Genomic DNA, 18996 nt, shown 5'->3' with positions numbered 1-18996 from the left:
AAGGAAAATTTTTTTCCTATTAAACTCTTCACTTTTTTTCCTTTTCCTTCAGGAAGTTACTAAATAGAAGTTCATGTGATTCAGAATTTCTCATAAGGATACCCTAAATCCCATTTAGTACTCCCATGTTAAAAAAAAAAATCTGTAATTTTATATATTTATAATATTTTTGCAAGGAACTTCTTGAAAACTGTTATTTGTTAGATGGCCAGTTTTTAATTTGAATAAGCACAGAAGGGTAGTGTTTAACCAGAGAGAAATATTTCTTTACAACTCTGGCACTAGTAGCTATTTTTCAATTTCAGTGTAGTACAAGGCAGATTAACAGTTTTTCCACGAACTCTATTCCTTCTTTATCTTTGCAAAGTGGAGCATAATCTTTGTCCATTTTCTGATAGCTTGTCACTCATCCATTCTCTTGCCTGCTTACTATAGGTGTTTCTCTTCCTCCCTCCCCATTCACCTTCCCCACCCGCAAAAATTCTTTTCTGAGTTCTCTACTCTGTTTACACTCTCTCACTGATCTCACCAGCTCTCCCTAGATTCAATTATCTCTCCAAAGATAACTTCCAAACCCATATACCTAACTCTTATCTCATTCTTGAATTCCAGATAGTCACTGCCAAATACCTGATGAACATCTCCCTCCGAATGTCTTATCAACATTTCAGATTTAACATGTTCAAAACAAAACTCATTTTCTTTTCCATATAAACTGATTCCTTCAAATTTCCAGTATGCAACCTTAGAATCATCTTTAACTCTTCTCTATCCTTCACCTTCTCCCCTAAAAGAAAAAAATTCCAATCATGTGTCTAGTCTCATGGATTCTATTTTTAAAACATTTCTCTGATCAGTAGATTTCTTACTACTCACTACTCATTACTTTCCTGGACTATTGCAACATCCTCCCTATTGTTCTTTCTACTTCTAGTCTTTTCCTTCTCAAACCCATCCTCCATACATCTGTAAAATTGATATTCTTAAAACACAGAGAGGCAGTATTGTACAGGAATAGAAAGCTGTTCTCAGAATCAGTAAGACCTGAATTTAAGTACTGTCTCTGATTCTGGTGGCTAACATGACTTTGGGTTTTGGTCATTTGACTTCTTGGTGCCCCCAGATTTATAATGGGAAAGGGAGTTCTTCACTCCCAAGATCAATTGAATCACTGGTTCAGCTAAATCATAAAAGATGCAGTAACCATGTCACTTCTGCTCAAAAATGATCATTGGTTTTTGATATATAAGAGAAAATAGAACTCCCTTACTCTGGCATGTAAAACCTTTCACTGAACTCTCCAGATATATTTTGTATTTCTCTCCCTCATGCACTGTGTATTCCAGACTGGTCTATTATTCCATTATCTCCTTGTTACATTACCTGCCTCTTTGTTTTTGCCCAAGCTGTCCTCCATGTCTATATTGCTCTCACTTCTTTCTCTTAGACACAATCCTTCCCTTCTTTCAAGGCTCAAATCATAAGTCACTTCCTAAATTTTCTAGACTTCCCATTTGTATATTTTCTCTTTCTCACTTTCCCTCTGTCTCTCTCCTTCTATCTGTTTATATCTCTCCTCTTTCCTTCTCCTTCTCTGTGTCTCTCTCTCCAAACTATCTGATAGTGACTTCTTTGATTTTCTCACCATTTCCACCCAGTAATATCAGCTCCTTGAAGGTAAAAGGGATTGTTTTTTCTTGGTATGATCAGAATTTAGCACAGTACCTTCAACATGTTTAAATGTTTGTTAAATTAAATTTCACATATTTTACAAGCTTATTGTTTTAACTGCAGAGACTCACAGTGGATGGAACAGCTTTCTGCTTTCTTTCTTTCTACCAAGTACATCCTATTTTTTATTGGGTTGGGTTGTAAGAAAACCATAGAGAACTGGTATCTAGATTTTTCTTTCCTTGCATTTTTTTTTATAGAAATCTCCAAGTCCCAGAATGACATGACTTCTGACAAACATCTCCTCACAACCAATTACAGGGAGGGTATGGACCAGAAGGAGAGGAGGAGCCAATCTGACACTGCCATCAACTTGACAACCAGGGTACAAGCTGGGGTTCCATGGGCTACCCTGAGAACTTAGTTTTCTTAGGGATTGGTGCAGATTCTGGGGCAGCTAGATGGCACATTAGATCAGAAAGACTCATCTTCCTGAGTTCAAATAAAGCCTCAGACTCTTATTAGCTGGGATCCTGGGCAAGTCACTTAACTCTGACTGCTTCAGTTTTCTCATTGTAAAAATGATCTAGAGAAGCAAATGTCAAACCATTATAACATCTTATTCAAGAAAACAAAAAAATGGGGTCACAAAGAATTAGACATGACTGAAAAAATGGACAACAAGAACAACAACAGGTGTTCTTAAATTGTTTTCTGTCACCTGGGTCTGGCAGTCTGGTGAAGTCTAATTGCTAACATTCATAACTAGAAGAAATGCTAAATTTCAGTTAGAGTTCAGTACATAAAGATATGATTCTCCCACTCAAGTTTCTCCCAAATCCACTTATGAATTCCAATTTAAGAACCCCTAGAAGAGAATGGAAACTGAGCATGGAATCCCATGGGATGCCCTTGATAGGTCAATTAAATCATACTACACTGGAAAAGGATATTTGCTTCAATGATCTTCCATCTCATTTTGACTTTCATTTTGTTGGGATTTATATGGAAAAACTAAATGAACTGAAAAAAATATGAAAAACTCTTATTTGGGGGAGGTTGAGAAATTAAAGTTCAAAATTCAAAATGGTTTAGAATTCAGGTAGGGAAAAGGGAAAAAGGGCAATCAAATAGTGAAACCATATATTCTTTGTGTTGGTTTTTGGGAGTGACAGTGACCTGGGTAAGAATTCTGCCTCAAATATTTACTAGCTGTAAGACCCTCAATGACTTAACCTCGATGAACCTTAAACTACTCATCTATAAACTGGGGATAATGACAGTATCTCATATAGTTGTTTTAAACCAAATGAGATAATGAGACAGGTGCTTTGCAAGCCTTAAAGTGCTATATAAATATATAAGCAGACACCATCATCATCCTCATCATTAGCACAGTAATTTTATGTTTAGAAAGCCTTCTAACAATGCAAAACAAATCTTTAGGATGCCAGAGTCAGAAGGGAAGTGAAAGAGTATGTGGTCCAACTTGTAAGTGAACAAAATCTCCCTCCGTACACAGCAGAGATGTGGTCATGGAATCTTTGCTTAAAGGCCTCCGGTGATGGGGAACCCTCTTCCTATCCAGGTGCCTAATTTTTCTTTGGGACAGCTCTAATTATTAGGAAGGGCTTCACCAAGCCCAAATCTTCCTCTCTTCCACTTAGAATCACTGTTCTTTATTTGACTTCTGAGGGCAAATGCAACAATTAATCCACAGTACTTTGAGTACTGGAAATTTACCAAGATTGCCGCCCTTATGTCTCCCAAGTCTTCTCTTCTCCAGGCTAAACATCCTAAATTCCTTCAATGCAAAAATGGATTGATTCACATCTACTTTTGTCTTTGGCTTAGAGAAATAAAGAACACAGAAGGATACTGATGGTGTAGCCCTGGGCTCATGACAGACTATTGGAGACACAAGTTCTCTTGGCAACTAAATCAAAAGAAATATCTCACCCAAACCCAACTTTCAGAGAAAGCAAAAAGTTCAGCCCTCTCCCAGGATTTTATAGCTCAAAGTTTGCCAAGAAGGAAAAAAAAAAACAGAACAAAACAATTTAACCTCAACTCTTTAATAGGTCACTTGCATTTTTATCCAGTGATAGATTTTCTTCTTTAGTTGCTTCCCTTCAACAAAGCAACTAAGCCTTGCAAATGGACACCACAGTGATACTTTGGATAGGAGATACAATCAAGAGGTTTGCATATAGGTGGTATTCTAGTATCTTATTTGATTAATCCAAAGTGAAAATAACTCCCTACTCCTGTCCTTTGAACTGAAGGAGACCAAACAGAAGAGGACAATTCTAAATAAGGAGATATGATGAAGTAAGCTGAACTCTTCTCCTCCTAGAAGGTGGACCATGTTACCTTTTTTTTTTTTTCAGGAAATGCTTCAAGAAGAGGTTAAAAATAAGAATATTTAGATAACACTTTAAGTGCTTTAAAGGCTTAAGTTATGAGATATTGGTGATATATATATATATATATATATATATATATCTCCCTATTTTATAAATGAGGAAGCTGGGGCTAAGAGAAGTTAAGTGACTTGCTTTAGATCATAAAGATAGTGTCAAGGGTGGGATTTGAACCTTAGCCTTCCTGATATCAAGTTCAGAATTCTGACTAAACTATTCTGGACTTCCTTTTGCATATACAAATAAATTCTTGCCTAATAGAAAGGAAAAAGAATCTGTGTTGTAGAATATAGACTGAAATCCTAACTATTGACAAATCACAGCATATTTATTTATAAACATTTGTCAAGTTTATGACTCCCTGGAAAACAGGTTAAACAGCTTCTTTATCTCATGGAAATTTTCTTCAAGATGTCAATCTTGAAGAATTCTTAATGTTTACTAAGGAAATATAGACTCTAAGCTTGAATCCAGAAGATGATAGCAACAGATCTAAATATCTTGATTTTCTTGAGGCAAGACATATTATCAGGAAAAAAGATGAGGATTTTTTTATGTTAAGAAGTTGATTGGCATCCTAAAGCCAAATATTTATATAAACAACCCACTAAGAGCAAGTAAACAATTGTTTACACATAAATACACACATATTTGACATAGTTAAATAGATAGCAATGGAGTGTCTTCAAAAAACCCCTGCACAATATAAATAACATTACCCAATAGATCTATACAAAGATTAAAGATTTCTTTTTCCAAAAAGAAAGAAGAATTAATAAATGTTTACTGATCACACAGAAAATATGTTAAAATGTATGGAAATGTTTTTGGAACAAACAGACTTCACAAGGCAATACTAAGGTCTAACAAAAATTGTATTACACTGGATTTATTGAATATAACTAAAAGTGGTTCATTTCTGGGTGACCAAGATGCAAGAATAGAATTTAAAAGTCCTCCATGAGTTGCATCAATATGAGCTGAGACAATAATATGTCAGCAATGAAGTATTGAATGGAAACCTGAGTCATGCAGATTTGTTTAAACAAATGTGAGGTAATATGGTAGTGAATGAGGATCAGGTCATTGCAATCAGAAATTATTGAAAGATTATCCTATAGAGTTCAGAATAATAGAACAATAATTTCTTCCAGGTGTATTTCTATTTGAATTCCATCAAATAAGATAATAAGAATTTTTTTATTAATTATGGTAATAGATTTCAGCATATTCGGCATACTCATGATTTCCAAGCTATGTGTAATGAAAAGTATTCAAAATATAGAAACTTGAGGCAGAGTCAAGAACAAGAGGAAGAAACTTATCCATCAAATGTTCTTTATAAAGATGTAGAAAATTAAATAGACCAAATTCTAATCAGTAAATTCAAGAAAAAATAACAATGGAGAGAGAGAGAAAGAGAGAGAGAGAGAGAGAGAGAGAGAGAGAGAGAGAGAGAGAGAGAGAGAGAGAGAGAGAGAGAGAGAGAGATGGAAAGGGAGAGAGGGAGGAGAGGGGGAGAGAGAGAGAGAGAGAGGGAGGAGAGAGAGCTAAGATGAGACTGGGCACTATAGTAGGAGACATTGATGCAGGAGATTGCAGAGAATTCCTGAATTAACACAGGATGCAGGAATGACTACCAGCTGGCAGCTCTATTACTCAGTACTCAATTCTGGGTCACAGATATACAGCAAAAAGGAAGGACCCAAGAGAAAGTCTCTCCTAAGACCCTATCTGCACACTGAGCAAGTTCTAGAAAATATAGAACTCTAGGAGAAGAAATCAAAGCCACAGAATGAGGAACATGTTATTCCCATCATCCTATCTGCAATTGGAGTTATCTCAAAGATAGTTTCAATGAGCTTACAGAAGGTGAACTTATATCCTAATACTCTCATTCAACTGAACCCCCCCCCCCCAACAAATACAGCTATTTTATCCATCTATGTGAAAATCCCCAGAACATTAAATTTAAAAGAGGCCATTTTGGGATCAATTTTATCTGAATCATTGGAAAAGATAAGAATGAAATGAATATTAATAAGTTTCAATTCATGTTTTCATGTCCCTTCATGATTTTTGCATTCATAGCATCTTTTGTAATGGGTTCAATTCTCGATATGTCAAAGCTAGTCTTTGGCCTTATTATTTTGATTATGAACTATAATCTATAAGCTATATGTACATATAGCTGAAATCCAAATACAGTATTGTATTACGTACAGTTTAGTTAGTATATTTATTTATTGATATAAGAGGATGCTAATTAGAATAAGAATATGGTTAAAGATATGTGATATATAAATAAAGGGACTCTGTCTCTCTATTTCAGAAGAGATCTGGTGAGTCAGAATGGAGGAAGGTCACAGGCAATATAACACTCCTATTAATTCTGAGCAGTTGTCAACATTTCACAAATAATGAAGGCTGCTCTGTTTCACCTCCTGTCCAGGTCACTTTGATATTCAGACAATCTCCATCTCTTATCTATTTTGTGAATATGCTGATATATAATGGGGAGATAACTGTGGTGAAGAATAGATTATCAAAGTAGTTGTAAAGCAGATTAAATATAAGCACAGAATGATTTGTAAGTGCTAACTACTTATTATTTGGGCTAAAATGTAACTAGTGTACTTTTAAATAAGACACTTGTCAAGCTGCAATTATACCATGATGTGTCTCAATTAGTAAGGTCTTAATATTATACTGACAGAGGGCCTTTCATTGAAAAATCTTGAAGCATCACACCAAAATTAATTAGAATTTGCTGTATCCCTGTGAGGTAGGCATTAGTTAGTATTCACCTTCTGGCTGGGTAAACAAAAGCACAGAAATTTTGAGCCACTTACCAAAAGTTACTCTGTGAATCAGCGATAATAACTAGGAAAGTCGACCAATATTCTTCATCTTAACTCACTTTTTCAATCACTGGATGCCAAATATACATTATAAGATGTGAATACAAAATGTCAGTCTAGATTCACCAATGGATTCATACTTATATTTTTAAAAATTTAACCTTCATTTTTAATAGAAAGAGAAGGGCACGTGTCCAGGTAATCTAGCACTTGAGATTGCTCAAGGACATAAAATAGAATATCAAACACTTATATAATTGAATCTTCTAAATCTTCAAGTCCATACAATTCAACATCGCTTGATTCTTAGGGTAATGTGTTTTTAGGGATTTTTTTTTTAGCTTTTGATGTGATATTTTATTTTTCCTAATGACAAGTTAAAAATAATTTTAATGATTTTTTTTTCAGATTTTGAGTTCCAGATTCTCTCTCCTTTTCTTTATTGAGAAAACAAGCAATCTGATATAGATTATACATGTGTAGTCATGCAAAACACAATTTCTATGTAAGTCATTCTATGAAAACACATATTTTACAAAAACGCCCAAGAACAGAAGGAAAAACTATCTCTGAGCTGCATTCAGGTTCTACCAGTTCTCTGGAGATGGACAGTACCTTTCATTTAAAGTCCTGGATCATTGTATTGCTGAAAATAGCTAAGTTATTCATAGTATATAATCATACACTATTGCTGTCACTGTGTACAATATACTCTTGGTTCTTTTTGTTTTACTTTGCATCAGCTCGTGTAAATCTTTCTGTTTTTTTTCTGAGAGCATCCTACTCATCATTTCTTATAGCATGATAGTATTCCATCACAATCACATAGAAAGACCTGTTTAATTTTTCCCTAATTGATAGATATCCCCTAAATTTTCTATTCTTTGGCGCCACTAAAAGCCTGCTAGGAATATTTTATTACATATAGGTCCTTTTCCTCTTTTTAATATTTTTTGGGGGATATAGACCACTAGGTCTATATGAAATTGCTTGGTCTAAGGATATTCACGGTTTTATAGCCCTTTGGGTATAGTTCCAAATTGTTCTCCAGAATGGTTGAATCAGTATACAACTTTACCAATATTACATTAGTGTTTTAATTTTCCGCTAACATTTGTCGTTTTCCTTTTCTGTCATATAGGTCAATCTGACACATATAAGGTAGTAGTTCAGTGTTGTTTTAATTTGTATTTTTTCTCAACAATAGTGACTTAGAGTATTTTTTTCTTATGACTATAGCTAGCTTTGATTACTTTGTTTGAAAACTACCTGTTCATATCCTCTGACCATTTATCAATTGAGGAATGGCTCTTATTTCTCACTTTTCTATATATTTGAGAAATGAAACTTTTATCAGAGAAATTCATTGTAAAAATTTTTTTTACAATAATGATTATCTTTCATGTATTTCCCTTCATCCTATTTCTTTCCTGTCTATTCTATCCTCTCTCCTTTGACCCTGTCCATTCTCAAAAGTGTTTTACTTCTGATTTTTATCTCTCCCAAGCTGCATTTCCTTCTATCAGCTCAGCACCCTCACCCTCTGCTTCTCTTATCTCCTTCCCTTCCTACTTTTCTGTATTTCTCAACTGAGTGTGTATATTATTCCCTCTTTGAGCCAATTCTGATGAGAGTAAGATTCTCTGCTTCCTCCATTTCCCCCTCCACTGTAAACCCTCTTTCAAGCCCCTTTTATGTTAAATAATTTATCCCATTTTATCTTTCTCCGTCCCCTTCTCTGACTGCATTCTTCTTTCTCATCCCTTAATTTTTTTTAGGTAATCATACCATCATATTCAATTCACACCTCTCTTTCTATATATACTCTTTTTAACTGTCCTAATTATGAGAAAGTTTTTAGGAGTTATAAATATTATTTTCCCATATAAGAATATAAAGTTCAATCTTATTGAATCCCTTATAATTTATCTTTCTTGTTTACCTTTTTATGCTTCTTTTGCATCTTGTATTTGAAAAGTCAAAAATTCTATTTAGCTTTGGTCTTATCAGGAGTGCTTGAAAGTCCTCTATTTTATTGAATATCAATTTTTTTCCCTCTGAATGATTATACTCATTTTTGTTGGGGTAGGTGATTCTTGGTTATAAACATGGCCTTCCAGAACATTATATTCCAAGCCCTCCACTTCTTTAATATAGAAGCTGCTAAATCTTGTGTTATTCTGACTGAGGCTCCATGATATTTAAATTGTTTATTTTTACCTATTTGCAATTTTCTCTCCTTCATCTGAAAAATCTAGCATTTGGCTATAATATTCTTGGGAGTTTTCATTTTGTAATCTTTTTCAGGAGGTGATTGGTAGATTTTTTCATTTTTGTTTTACTCTTTGGTTCTAGAAAACAGGGTAGTTTTCCTTGGCAATTTTTTGAAAGATGATGTCTAGGATCTTTTTTTTTTTTTTTTGACCATGACTTTCAGGTAGTCCAATAATTCTTAAATTATCCCTCTTGGATCTATTTGCCACATCAGTTGTTTTTCTGATAAGCTATTTCACAATTTCTTCTATTTCTTCATTTCTTTGATTATGTTTGATTATTTCTTAGTATCTCATAAAATCATTAGCTTCTGCTTGCCAGATTCTACCTTTTTATTATTAAAAGCTTTTTATTTTCAAAATATATCCATGGATCATTTTCAACATACACCCTTGTGTTCCAAATTTTTTTCTTTCTTCTTTCCCTCTATATTCTCTCCTAGATGGCAAGTTATCCAATATATATTAAACATATACAATTCTTTTTTTTCCTTGAAGCAATTGGGGTTAAGTGACTTGCCTAGTCACACAGGTAGGAAGTATTAAGTGTCTGAGACTGAATTTGAACTCAGGTCCTCCTGACTTCAGAGTCAGTGCTCTATCTACTGTGCCATCTAGCTGCCCCTTCTGCAATTCTTTTATACATATTTCCACAATTTTCATGCAGCACAAGAAAAATCAGATAAAAAAGTTAAAAAAATAAGAAAGAAAACAAAATGTATGCAAATAACAATAAAAAATGAAAATACTATGTGGTGATCCACAATCAGTCTCCACAGTCCTCTATCTGGGTGAAGATGGTTTTCTTCATCAACAATCCACTGGAACTGGCCTGAATCGCTGTCAAAAAGAGCCACATACATCAGAATTGATCATTGTATAATCTTGCTGTTGCCATGTATCATGATCTCCTGGTTCTGCTCATTTCACTCAGCATCAGTTCATGTAAGTCTCTCCAGGCTTCTCTGAAATCATCCTGTTGGTCATTTCTTACAGAACAATAATATTCCATAACATACATATACCATCACTTATTCAGCCATCCCCTAATTGATGGGCATCCACTCAGTTTCCAGTTCTTTGCCTTTACAAAAAGAGCGGCTACAAACATTTTTGCACATGTGGGTCCTTTTCCCTTTGTTATGATCTCTTTGGGATAAAGGCCCAGTAAAGAGACTGCTGAATCAAATGATATGCACAGTTTGATAGCCCTTTGTGCATAGTTCCAAATTGCTTTTAAGAATGGCTGGATTTGTTCACAACTCCACCAACAATGTATCAGTGTCCCAGTTTTCCCACATCCCCTCCAACATTCATCGTTATCTTTTCCTATCATCTTAGCCAATCTGAGAGGTGTATAGTGGTGTCTCAGAGTTTGCATTTCTCTGACCAATAATTATTTAGAGCATTTTTCATATGAATAAAAATGGTTTTAATTTCTTCATGTGAAAATTGTCTGTTCATATCCTTTGACCACTTATCACCAATTCCAACTTTTAAGGAATTATTTTCTTCAGTGAACTTTTTTAACCTCCTTTTCCATTTGGTCATTTATTCTTTTAAGGAGTTCTCTTCAGTATATGTCTTTTGTATATAACCATTTGGCCTGTTTTGTTTTTTAAAGTGTTATTTTCTTTAGTATTTTTTTTTTTTTGTCTCTTTTACTAAACTATTGCAAACTAAGCAATACAATAGAGAACTGCCTCTGGTGTCAGCAAAGGAACTCCTATAAATTTCCTTTTGATCTGTTGTTTTATCCTCTTACCATCTATGGACTAAGAGGTCTGGAAACTGTCATTGCTGTCACTGATTCAGTCATCTGGAGACCTTCTGATTTTCTGGAGCCCGGCATAGCCAGTACTGGTCTATTGGTCTACTATACTCTCACCTTTGTTGCAACAAACCTTTCCTGTTGATCTTTTAAGTTGTCTTGAGCTGGAAAGTTGTTTCACTCTGCTATCTTGTAGGTTCTGCTGCTCTAGAATTTGTTTAGAGTCATTATTTAAAGGTATTTGGAGGGGTTTGGGAAAGAACTCAAGTGAGTCCCTGCCTTTATTCTGCCATCTTGGGTCCACCCATATTTTTTTGTGCTCAAGGTTTTTTTCTTTTCATTTGCTGTTCACAAATTAAAGACAAAGAAACAAATGAAAATGGGGATGGAAAATGGAAGTTGAGACTCAGAGAGAGGTGAATTGCCCAAGATCACATAGTTTGTAAAAAGGCAGAGCCAGAGTTTAAATTCTAGTCCCTTGTGTATAAAAAAGAGTATTCTTTCACTATACCACCCTGCCAGTCCATCATTATCTTAGCTTTGTGAGTCGAGTTGCATTAGTAAATTATGATTTATCAGTGACTTAGAAAATTTTCATGGTCAATCCAAGTTTTAATGTTCACCATTCATTTCACCAAAAAAAAAAAAAAATGCTAAGGTGGGAGCTAAAGGTGGGAAAGGATCAGTGCTGACTATTGTTCCTATTCTTCTTTCTTCTATCACTACCTAAAGTCGATTATATGGAAAAGTTTCAAATCTATGTTAATTTCTGTTAGGGAGTAGAGATTTTATCAAAATCAAATCATATTTATGGATATTTTCTATTTGATGTTTAGACTGATAATGGTCTTTTTTTAGATCTCATCCTTCTTGACCTCTTTTCTACATAATAATGGTAATTAAAATGTTATCATTTTAAAGTTTGCAAAAAGCTTAATGTGTTAACTCATTTTGACATTGCATTTCACACTGTTGACCAGCCTGTCTTAGACATACTCTCCTCTCTGGATTTTTATGACATTTCTCTCTTTTATTTCTCCTGCCAGTCTGACTGCTCTTTCAGTCTTCTTTGCTGTCTCATCCTCCATAGTGAGTGTATACCAGTGGTATATCTTGGACTCTTTTCATTCCTACTACTCTCTTGGTGACCTCAGCAAATCCCATGGTATTAATGATGATTTCTCTGTTGATGATTCATGGAACTATAAGTCAAGCCCAAGGCTTTCCCTGGTGAACTGCAGCCTTGCATCACTCACTGGTGCCTGCATCCACTGAAAATAAAATTTTCAGTAAAAAAAGAATTTATCAAATTAATTGTTTTTAGTGTGATTTTTATCAGGTAACTAATGTTCTCTATTACCATCATATCTGGCCTCTATGGTAATTTTGTAAACTCAACATCCATTTCTTAGATCTCAACAGGTGGTTTATAGATACTCAATGATTCTATTTCTTTTCTCTCCCTCTCCCCTATTTCCTACTTTCTAAGATATTTATTATTAGCGCATTGATGAAAGAGTTGTATATAGTATATGTCAGCTTGTATGTTATGCAGTGCTAACCAAACATTTGAACAAAAGCAAACAGGTAAGTGAACAATATGATCGGTGATTTTTTTGTCTTTTTCAGACTGCCTTCGTTCCAGATGATCTTAAACCCGTTAACCAAGAAAGTTATGAAAGCTTTATTAATCCCAGTTTGCAGCAAGAAGATATTTTGCCTACTTCTACAAATAGCATCGTGTTCTCTGATGGCATCAAAAGTGTGAGTTTTGATTTAATGTGGTTGGCGTGGGACATATGAATATCATAACAATGCCAGGCTGAATTGAAATGCAGCAGATATAACTGAGTTATAGGCTCATGATATAGACTAAATGAAACCTAGAACTAATTAATTTAATTAAGAACTAATACACAACTTTCCTATGCTTTCCCTTGGCCATATCAGTAGGAAGTATCGTCAGTTGTATAGTTCAGGGTTCAGAACACTAAACTAAGATGAGAAAATCTGGGTTCTGGCCTCATTTCTGACATTTTCTAACCATGTAACTTTACGTAAGTGACCTAAGTGACTTTTCTTAGTCTTACTTCTAAAAAAGAGCAGTGACAATGATAAAAATTGTACCTAAGACCATTATTTTAATGAGTTTGCATTATATTATGTTAGGACAAGAAGGTGTTAAAATTTTAATGAAGGATTGACCATTCCCCACTTGTCATAGCATGGGTAAGGATAATGATAGTGATAATAATAATGATAATCATAATCTCAAATGATAGTAATAATAATGATAATTATAATCTCAAATAATGTAATAATAATGATGATAATCATAATCACAATCCCAAATGTTAGTAATCATAATCATAATCCCAAAAATACTTCCATTGAATCTATAGAAAGTGAACTTAAATCCCAATATAGAGTCATTTGATCCTCCTATACATGTCTCACTAAACCCTAAAAACTAAAGGGACAAAGTCATGAGAGTAACCCAGGACCAGTTCTAACTTATTTCTGTTGAAAAAAGGAGAACAAGAAAATATCTGACTGACTTGACAGAATGCCAGGTGCTCTGAGTTAAAATGTTCTCTCAGGCACATACAATTTGTGTGACTCTGGACAAGTCACTTAACCTCTGTCTACATCAATTTCCTCAGTAAAATGAGGAAAATAACAGTATTTACTTCTCAAAGTTGTGAAATGAAATGATTTTTGTAATGTGCTTAGCACAGTGTCTAGCACATAGTGAGTGTTAAACAAATGTTTGTCTTTAAGCTTTGCGAATGTTCTCATTTGACTTTTACAACAACCTCTGAAATAGGTAATATAGTTGTTATTATCAGGCCCATTTTTACAAATAAGGAAATTGGGACTCACTAGTAAGTACTAGAAGAGGGATTTTCAGTTTTTCCCAACATGAGTAGCATTATAGCATCACCAGGATAATATTGGAGGCAAAAAGGCAGGGTTGTATGTCAGCTTGATATTGTTGAAAATGTATACATTTTCCAAAATGTGCTCTAGACCACTCTCCTCCAACTATTCCATTCTGGACTCAGCCTATTGTCCATAAGCAGTGCTTACTCAAATTATACAGTGTGTCCTGAAAGTTTTACTACAGTTCTAAACTAGCAAAGACTTTTGGGACACCCTGTATGTGGTGAATTAAGTCCAGAGATTACTCATCAATTATGTCTGATGAACAGGTCTTCTTCATCCACTCCGTTTTACCTTTATGGATTGTTAGGCTAATATTTTTTGAACATGTATCTTGTTGAGTAATAGTATTCTGTATCCCTGTAGGGTTTGGGTGCCTGATGTTATCAGCATGTCATTTGTAAATAGAAGCCTCTGGAGAACTTTACCATCTATAGGGAATCTTTCTCTCTGATCTCTGTGTAGGACATTCTCCCACACAGTGAATACTTTGGTTAAACATATGTTTTCCTGTTTATATTGCTTGATATCGAAAACCAGAGGATCATTGATTGAAGTTATCTGATTGAATCTATCAAGCAATTGTGTACATTCCTAACATCTATACAGGGCAGCTGATGAAAAACAGCTGATGAAAAACAGCTGTCGAAACTGTGTTTAGTGTACTTAAATACTTTTGAGTAATCAATAAACAAAATGTCCTTTTCTTTTGGTTCATCATGGTTGGAGTTGACCTGAAAATCTCCAAAAACTATGTGGTCATAGTTCAAACTATGGTAACATCTATTAATCTGGAGAGATTATTAAACTTTTGAATAGAAATATTGATCAGAAGCTTGATGGAACCAAGTATACAGGAGTGACTTTTCAGAATCCTTAAAGGGGGAAATATTTTCATTTGTTTATTCATTTAGTTATCCCAGAAACATTAAGTGCCAACTATCTTTGATCAGTGTTTGCTTAATTCCCCCAAATATTTATATCCTTTGTTTAAAAAAATTGAAATATATTCTTTCTAAATACTTTTAATATAATTTCCATTTTCCTGAATGTTGTGCACTATTTTTTCCTCCCTCTCTTTTTCCTTCACTTTGGAACTCTTCTTGGTGTGGGGATAAACTAGCAGTGAGTAAAATCTCATCTCAACAACTATATTTAGCCAGACCTACACTCTACTTCACATCACACCCAGCCAGCTATGAGGAAACCTAGACCTACCCAACACAAACATTTCTACCACCCACTTGTTTTCGTGTCTAGATCTTACTCTGAGAGCAATAATCAAATCAATACTACCATTGTTACTGGAAAAATTATGATGATCTTGTGCCCAAAGGCTCCTTTCAAAATCTTTGTTACTATCTACTCATCCTGCCATCTGGGGGAGGAGGGGTGGGGGATAAGAGGGAAAAATTGGAACAAGAGGTTTGGCAATTGTCAATGCTGTGAAGTTACCCATACATATAACCTGTAAATAAAAGGCTATTAAATTTTTTTTTGAAAAAAATCTTTGTTACTATGTAGAACAAAACCACTTTTCCTAGACTCTGCTGCTCTATACTACTACTGCATCTAGGGGTCCTCAAACTACGGCCCCCCGTGGGCCAGATGTGGCAGCTGAGGATGTTTATCCCCCTCATCCAGGGCTATGAAGTTTCTTTATTTAAAGTCCCACAAAACAAAGTTTTTGTTTTTACTACAGTCCGGCCCTCCAACAGTCTGAGGGACAGTGAACTGGCCCCCTATTTAAAAAGTTTGAGGATCCCTATAGACTGTAGGGACCCTGAGATGAAGGACTGACATTTGTTTTCATATCCCCATGCTTAGCATAGTTCTTGACACACACTACTTGCTTTAAATAATATTTGTTGATTGATTGATAAAGAAGGTATTACCTCTATCTGAATTTAACAGCAAAAATGTTTACACATCAGAGTCCTTGACTAGTTCCAGAAAATCAGCATCTTAAATACATACAGAAAGATCAGTGAATATATGGTGTGTGTGTGTGTGTGTGTGTGTGTGTGTGTGGTTGTCATGTCTCATTTTTATCACTTAATATTTTATGTTGAGAGAGAATGTCTGCTGAGATCCAGAGATTGCCCTGTATTTCATGTATTTATAGTATGACTTTGTAAAATCTCGTTTTCATTCAGTAAACCTCTTTACTTCAGCTACCTTGAAGGTGTTTGGGGATATCTGATTGAAGGAACTGGGTGAAGGTGCATAAAGTTTGTTCATGATATAGCTCAGGTTGCTGCTAAGCCCAGCCCAATATGTACCCAGCTGGGAAGAGCCATGAAATCAGAAGGCTGTTTAGGAAACATCTATATTTTCTCAAGCAAATGAGTCTGATATACGTGGTTTTCACTTTTGAGACAGGGTTACTGTGCAGTGTTGTTGTATTTCTAGTTTTCACATTTCTTAGTAGTTATGAAAATTTCCTACTGCAGTAGTATATGAATGACATAGTGGCTGCTGCTAGATTTAGAGTTGGAAACACTTGGATTCAAATGCTCCCTCATTACCTGTGTGGACCCTGGACAAATTAATTACTGTGAGCCTCAGGTGATTCTCAAAGACAATAAGGTATAGGGAGAGTTAATAGATGGAATCACCAGATCATGACAGATAATTTCAAATGCAACATTCCTTTTCATTAAGATTTTTTTCAACTCCTAACTTTTTTTCTTTAATCAGAAAAATGTGTATGTGGGAGTGGAAGGCTAGGTAGGGATGAATGTGAGGATAGATTTGTACATAGATTTTAAAAGTAATAATAGAATTATATAGAACTTTAAAATTTGCAAAGCACTTTACATATGTTTCATTTGATTTTCACAACACCTCTGTGAGATAAGTGCTATTATTATAATCCCCATTTTTCAAGTGAAGAAACCAAGGCTAAATGAGGTGTCCAGAGAACAAGGATCAGAATTCCTGACTCCAAATCCAGTTTTCTATCTATTGGATCACTTAACTCCCAATAAAAAGATATATGCAGTAACTTCTTAGAACACACCTTTTTTTACAACCTCTAGAAGTTCTGCTCTTTTCACTTAGCATCAGTCCATGTAAGTCTCGCCAATTCTTTCTGTATTCATCCTGCTGGTGATGAATCCATATGGTATGGTATTAATCCATAACATTCATATACCACAATTTACCTAACCATTCTCCAATTGATGGGCATCCATTCATTTTCCATACAGGTCCCTTTCCCTTCTTTAGTATCTCTTTGGGATATAAGCCCAATAGTAACACTGCTGGATCAAAGGGTATGCACAGTTTGATAACATTTTGAGCATAATTCCAAATTGCTCGATTTGAGAACATCTTCATAGAGATGATCATTGAATTCAGGGTAATTGATGAGAATTCCAAAAAGAGGGTAGAGACAAAGAGAAAAGAGGGTCTGAAATGGATGGGACACACCCACACTAAGAGGTCAGAAAACATGATGATCCAAAAAAGGAACATCATGAAATAGCTAGGAAACAAATCAGAAGAAAGCAATGTTACAAATTCAAAGAGAGGAGAGAATATACAGGAGCAAGAAAACACCAAGAGAGGTAGAAAAGGATCAGGACTGAGAAAAGATTCCCAAATTTAACAGGAAAGAAATCTTTGGTAATCTTGTCTGGATGGAGCAATTTCAGCTGAATGACAGGGTCAGAAACCTGACTGTAAAAAGTCGAGAAGTATATGCACGGTTATGACTGTAATTAAAAGAAAAGAAATTTAAAAAGAAATTAATATAAAGTGAAGAAATGGAGAAAATGGTTACTGACAATTATTTCTGGGTGATTGGTAGTGGAAGGGAGTAGAGACAAAGGACGATACTTTTTTGGCAAGGTCAAGGGAGTATTTCTTGTGATGAGATAAACTTTAGCATATGTGGAGGCAGTGGGAAAGGAGCCAGCAGGAGTTAAAAAGAGAGTGAAGATAAAGGAAAGAAGAGGAAATCAACAATGGGGCAAACTCTTGGTAGGGATGAACATCATGTGTTTAGATAGAGGGATAGGAAGAAGGGGGCAGTGACAGTTGCTGCGGTGGAGAGGGGCTGGTCACAGGTTGTTAGTATTGGGAGACTTGCACATCCCCAGCTGATGCAACATTCTGCCAGACAAATTAAAAAATCTGCTGATACTTGGGAAAAAAATTCAGCACATTCTCTGTACTGGAAACCTTTGCACCAAAGAAGCTTATGACTATCTCAAGACTCTAGCTGCGGATGTTCACTTTGTTAGAGGATATTTTGATGAGAATCTGAATTATCTGGAACTGTTGAGTAGTTTAAAATTGGTTTGATTTTTGTACATATAGTATCTTATTTATATATGAGGTTATAATAACATCTTATTTGGTGATATATAATTTGCCACAAGGCTATTTTAAACTATAAGAATGTATTTTGTTTATAGAACATGATTTTTTTCTCTCAATAGTATTTTATTTTTCCAAATACTATTCATTCATTTTTGTGAGACTTTGTGTTCCTAATTTTTCTCCTTCACTCACTTACCTACACCCCCCCCCCCGCTCCGCCCCAAGATAACAAGCAATCTGATATAGGTTGAATATGTGCAACCTTTTAAACATATTTATCAAGCTGTGCAAGAAAAATCTGGCCAAAAGGGAGAAAAACATGAGAAAGAAAAAGCAAGCAAACAAAAAAAGGTGAAAATACCATGCTTCTATCTATATTCACTCTCCATAGTTCTCTCTCTGGATGTGGATGGCATTTTCCATTCCAAGTCTTTTGGAACTACTGAATATTTACCATATTTACCATATGGTAAATAGATGTATAAAAATATTTAATTTTATAAATATAGTCAATGTTAACATTCAAACCTTTGTTACTAACATGGTGCTTGAACAGAAGAGTTCCAGACTACCTTGTTGTATAAACTATTCTTTGTATATTGTAAACAAACAAACAAACAAACAAAAACTACATTTTACTTAAAAAAATTTTTTTTTCACTTACCTTTCACTTAAAAGAAAATAGAGGGATACCCATTTCACAGGTAGGAGTAAAAGAAGAAAGA

The 18996-nt window shown here is 34.8% G+C and overlaps 1 protein-coding gene across 4 annotated transcripts in view; it reads left to right on the top strand.

Moving 5' to 3' along the window:
• SYTL3 (synaptotagmin like 3) overlaps positions 1 to 18996 on the top strand; it is a 102353-nt gene that overhangs the window by 69778 nt on the left and 13579 nt on the right. For all 4 annotated transcript variants that reach the window (XM_023503309.2, XM_031937553.1, XM_023503304.2 and 1 more), the window contains 2 exons: positions 1932 to 2056; positions 12629 to 12763. In XM_023503309.2, coding sequence (XP_023359077.1) covers positions 1932 to 2056; positions 12629 to 12763 — 260 coding nt within the window. The remainder of the gene's footprint in view (positions 1 to 1931; positions 2057 to 12628; positions 12764 to 18996) is intronic.

The sequence above is a fragment of the Sarcophilus harrisii genome, chromosome 4 (genome assembly GCF_902635505.1).
Source record: "Sarcophilus harrisii chromosome 4, mSarHar1.11, whole genome shotgun sequence".
Lineage (NCBI taxonomy): Eukaryota > Metazoa > Chordata > Mammalia > Dasyuromorphia > Dasyuridae > Sarcophilus > Sarcophilus harrisii.
Note: the sequence above shows the minus strand (reverse complement) of the source record. Positions and strands in the feature narration are given on the sequence as shown.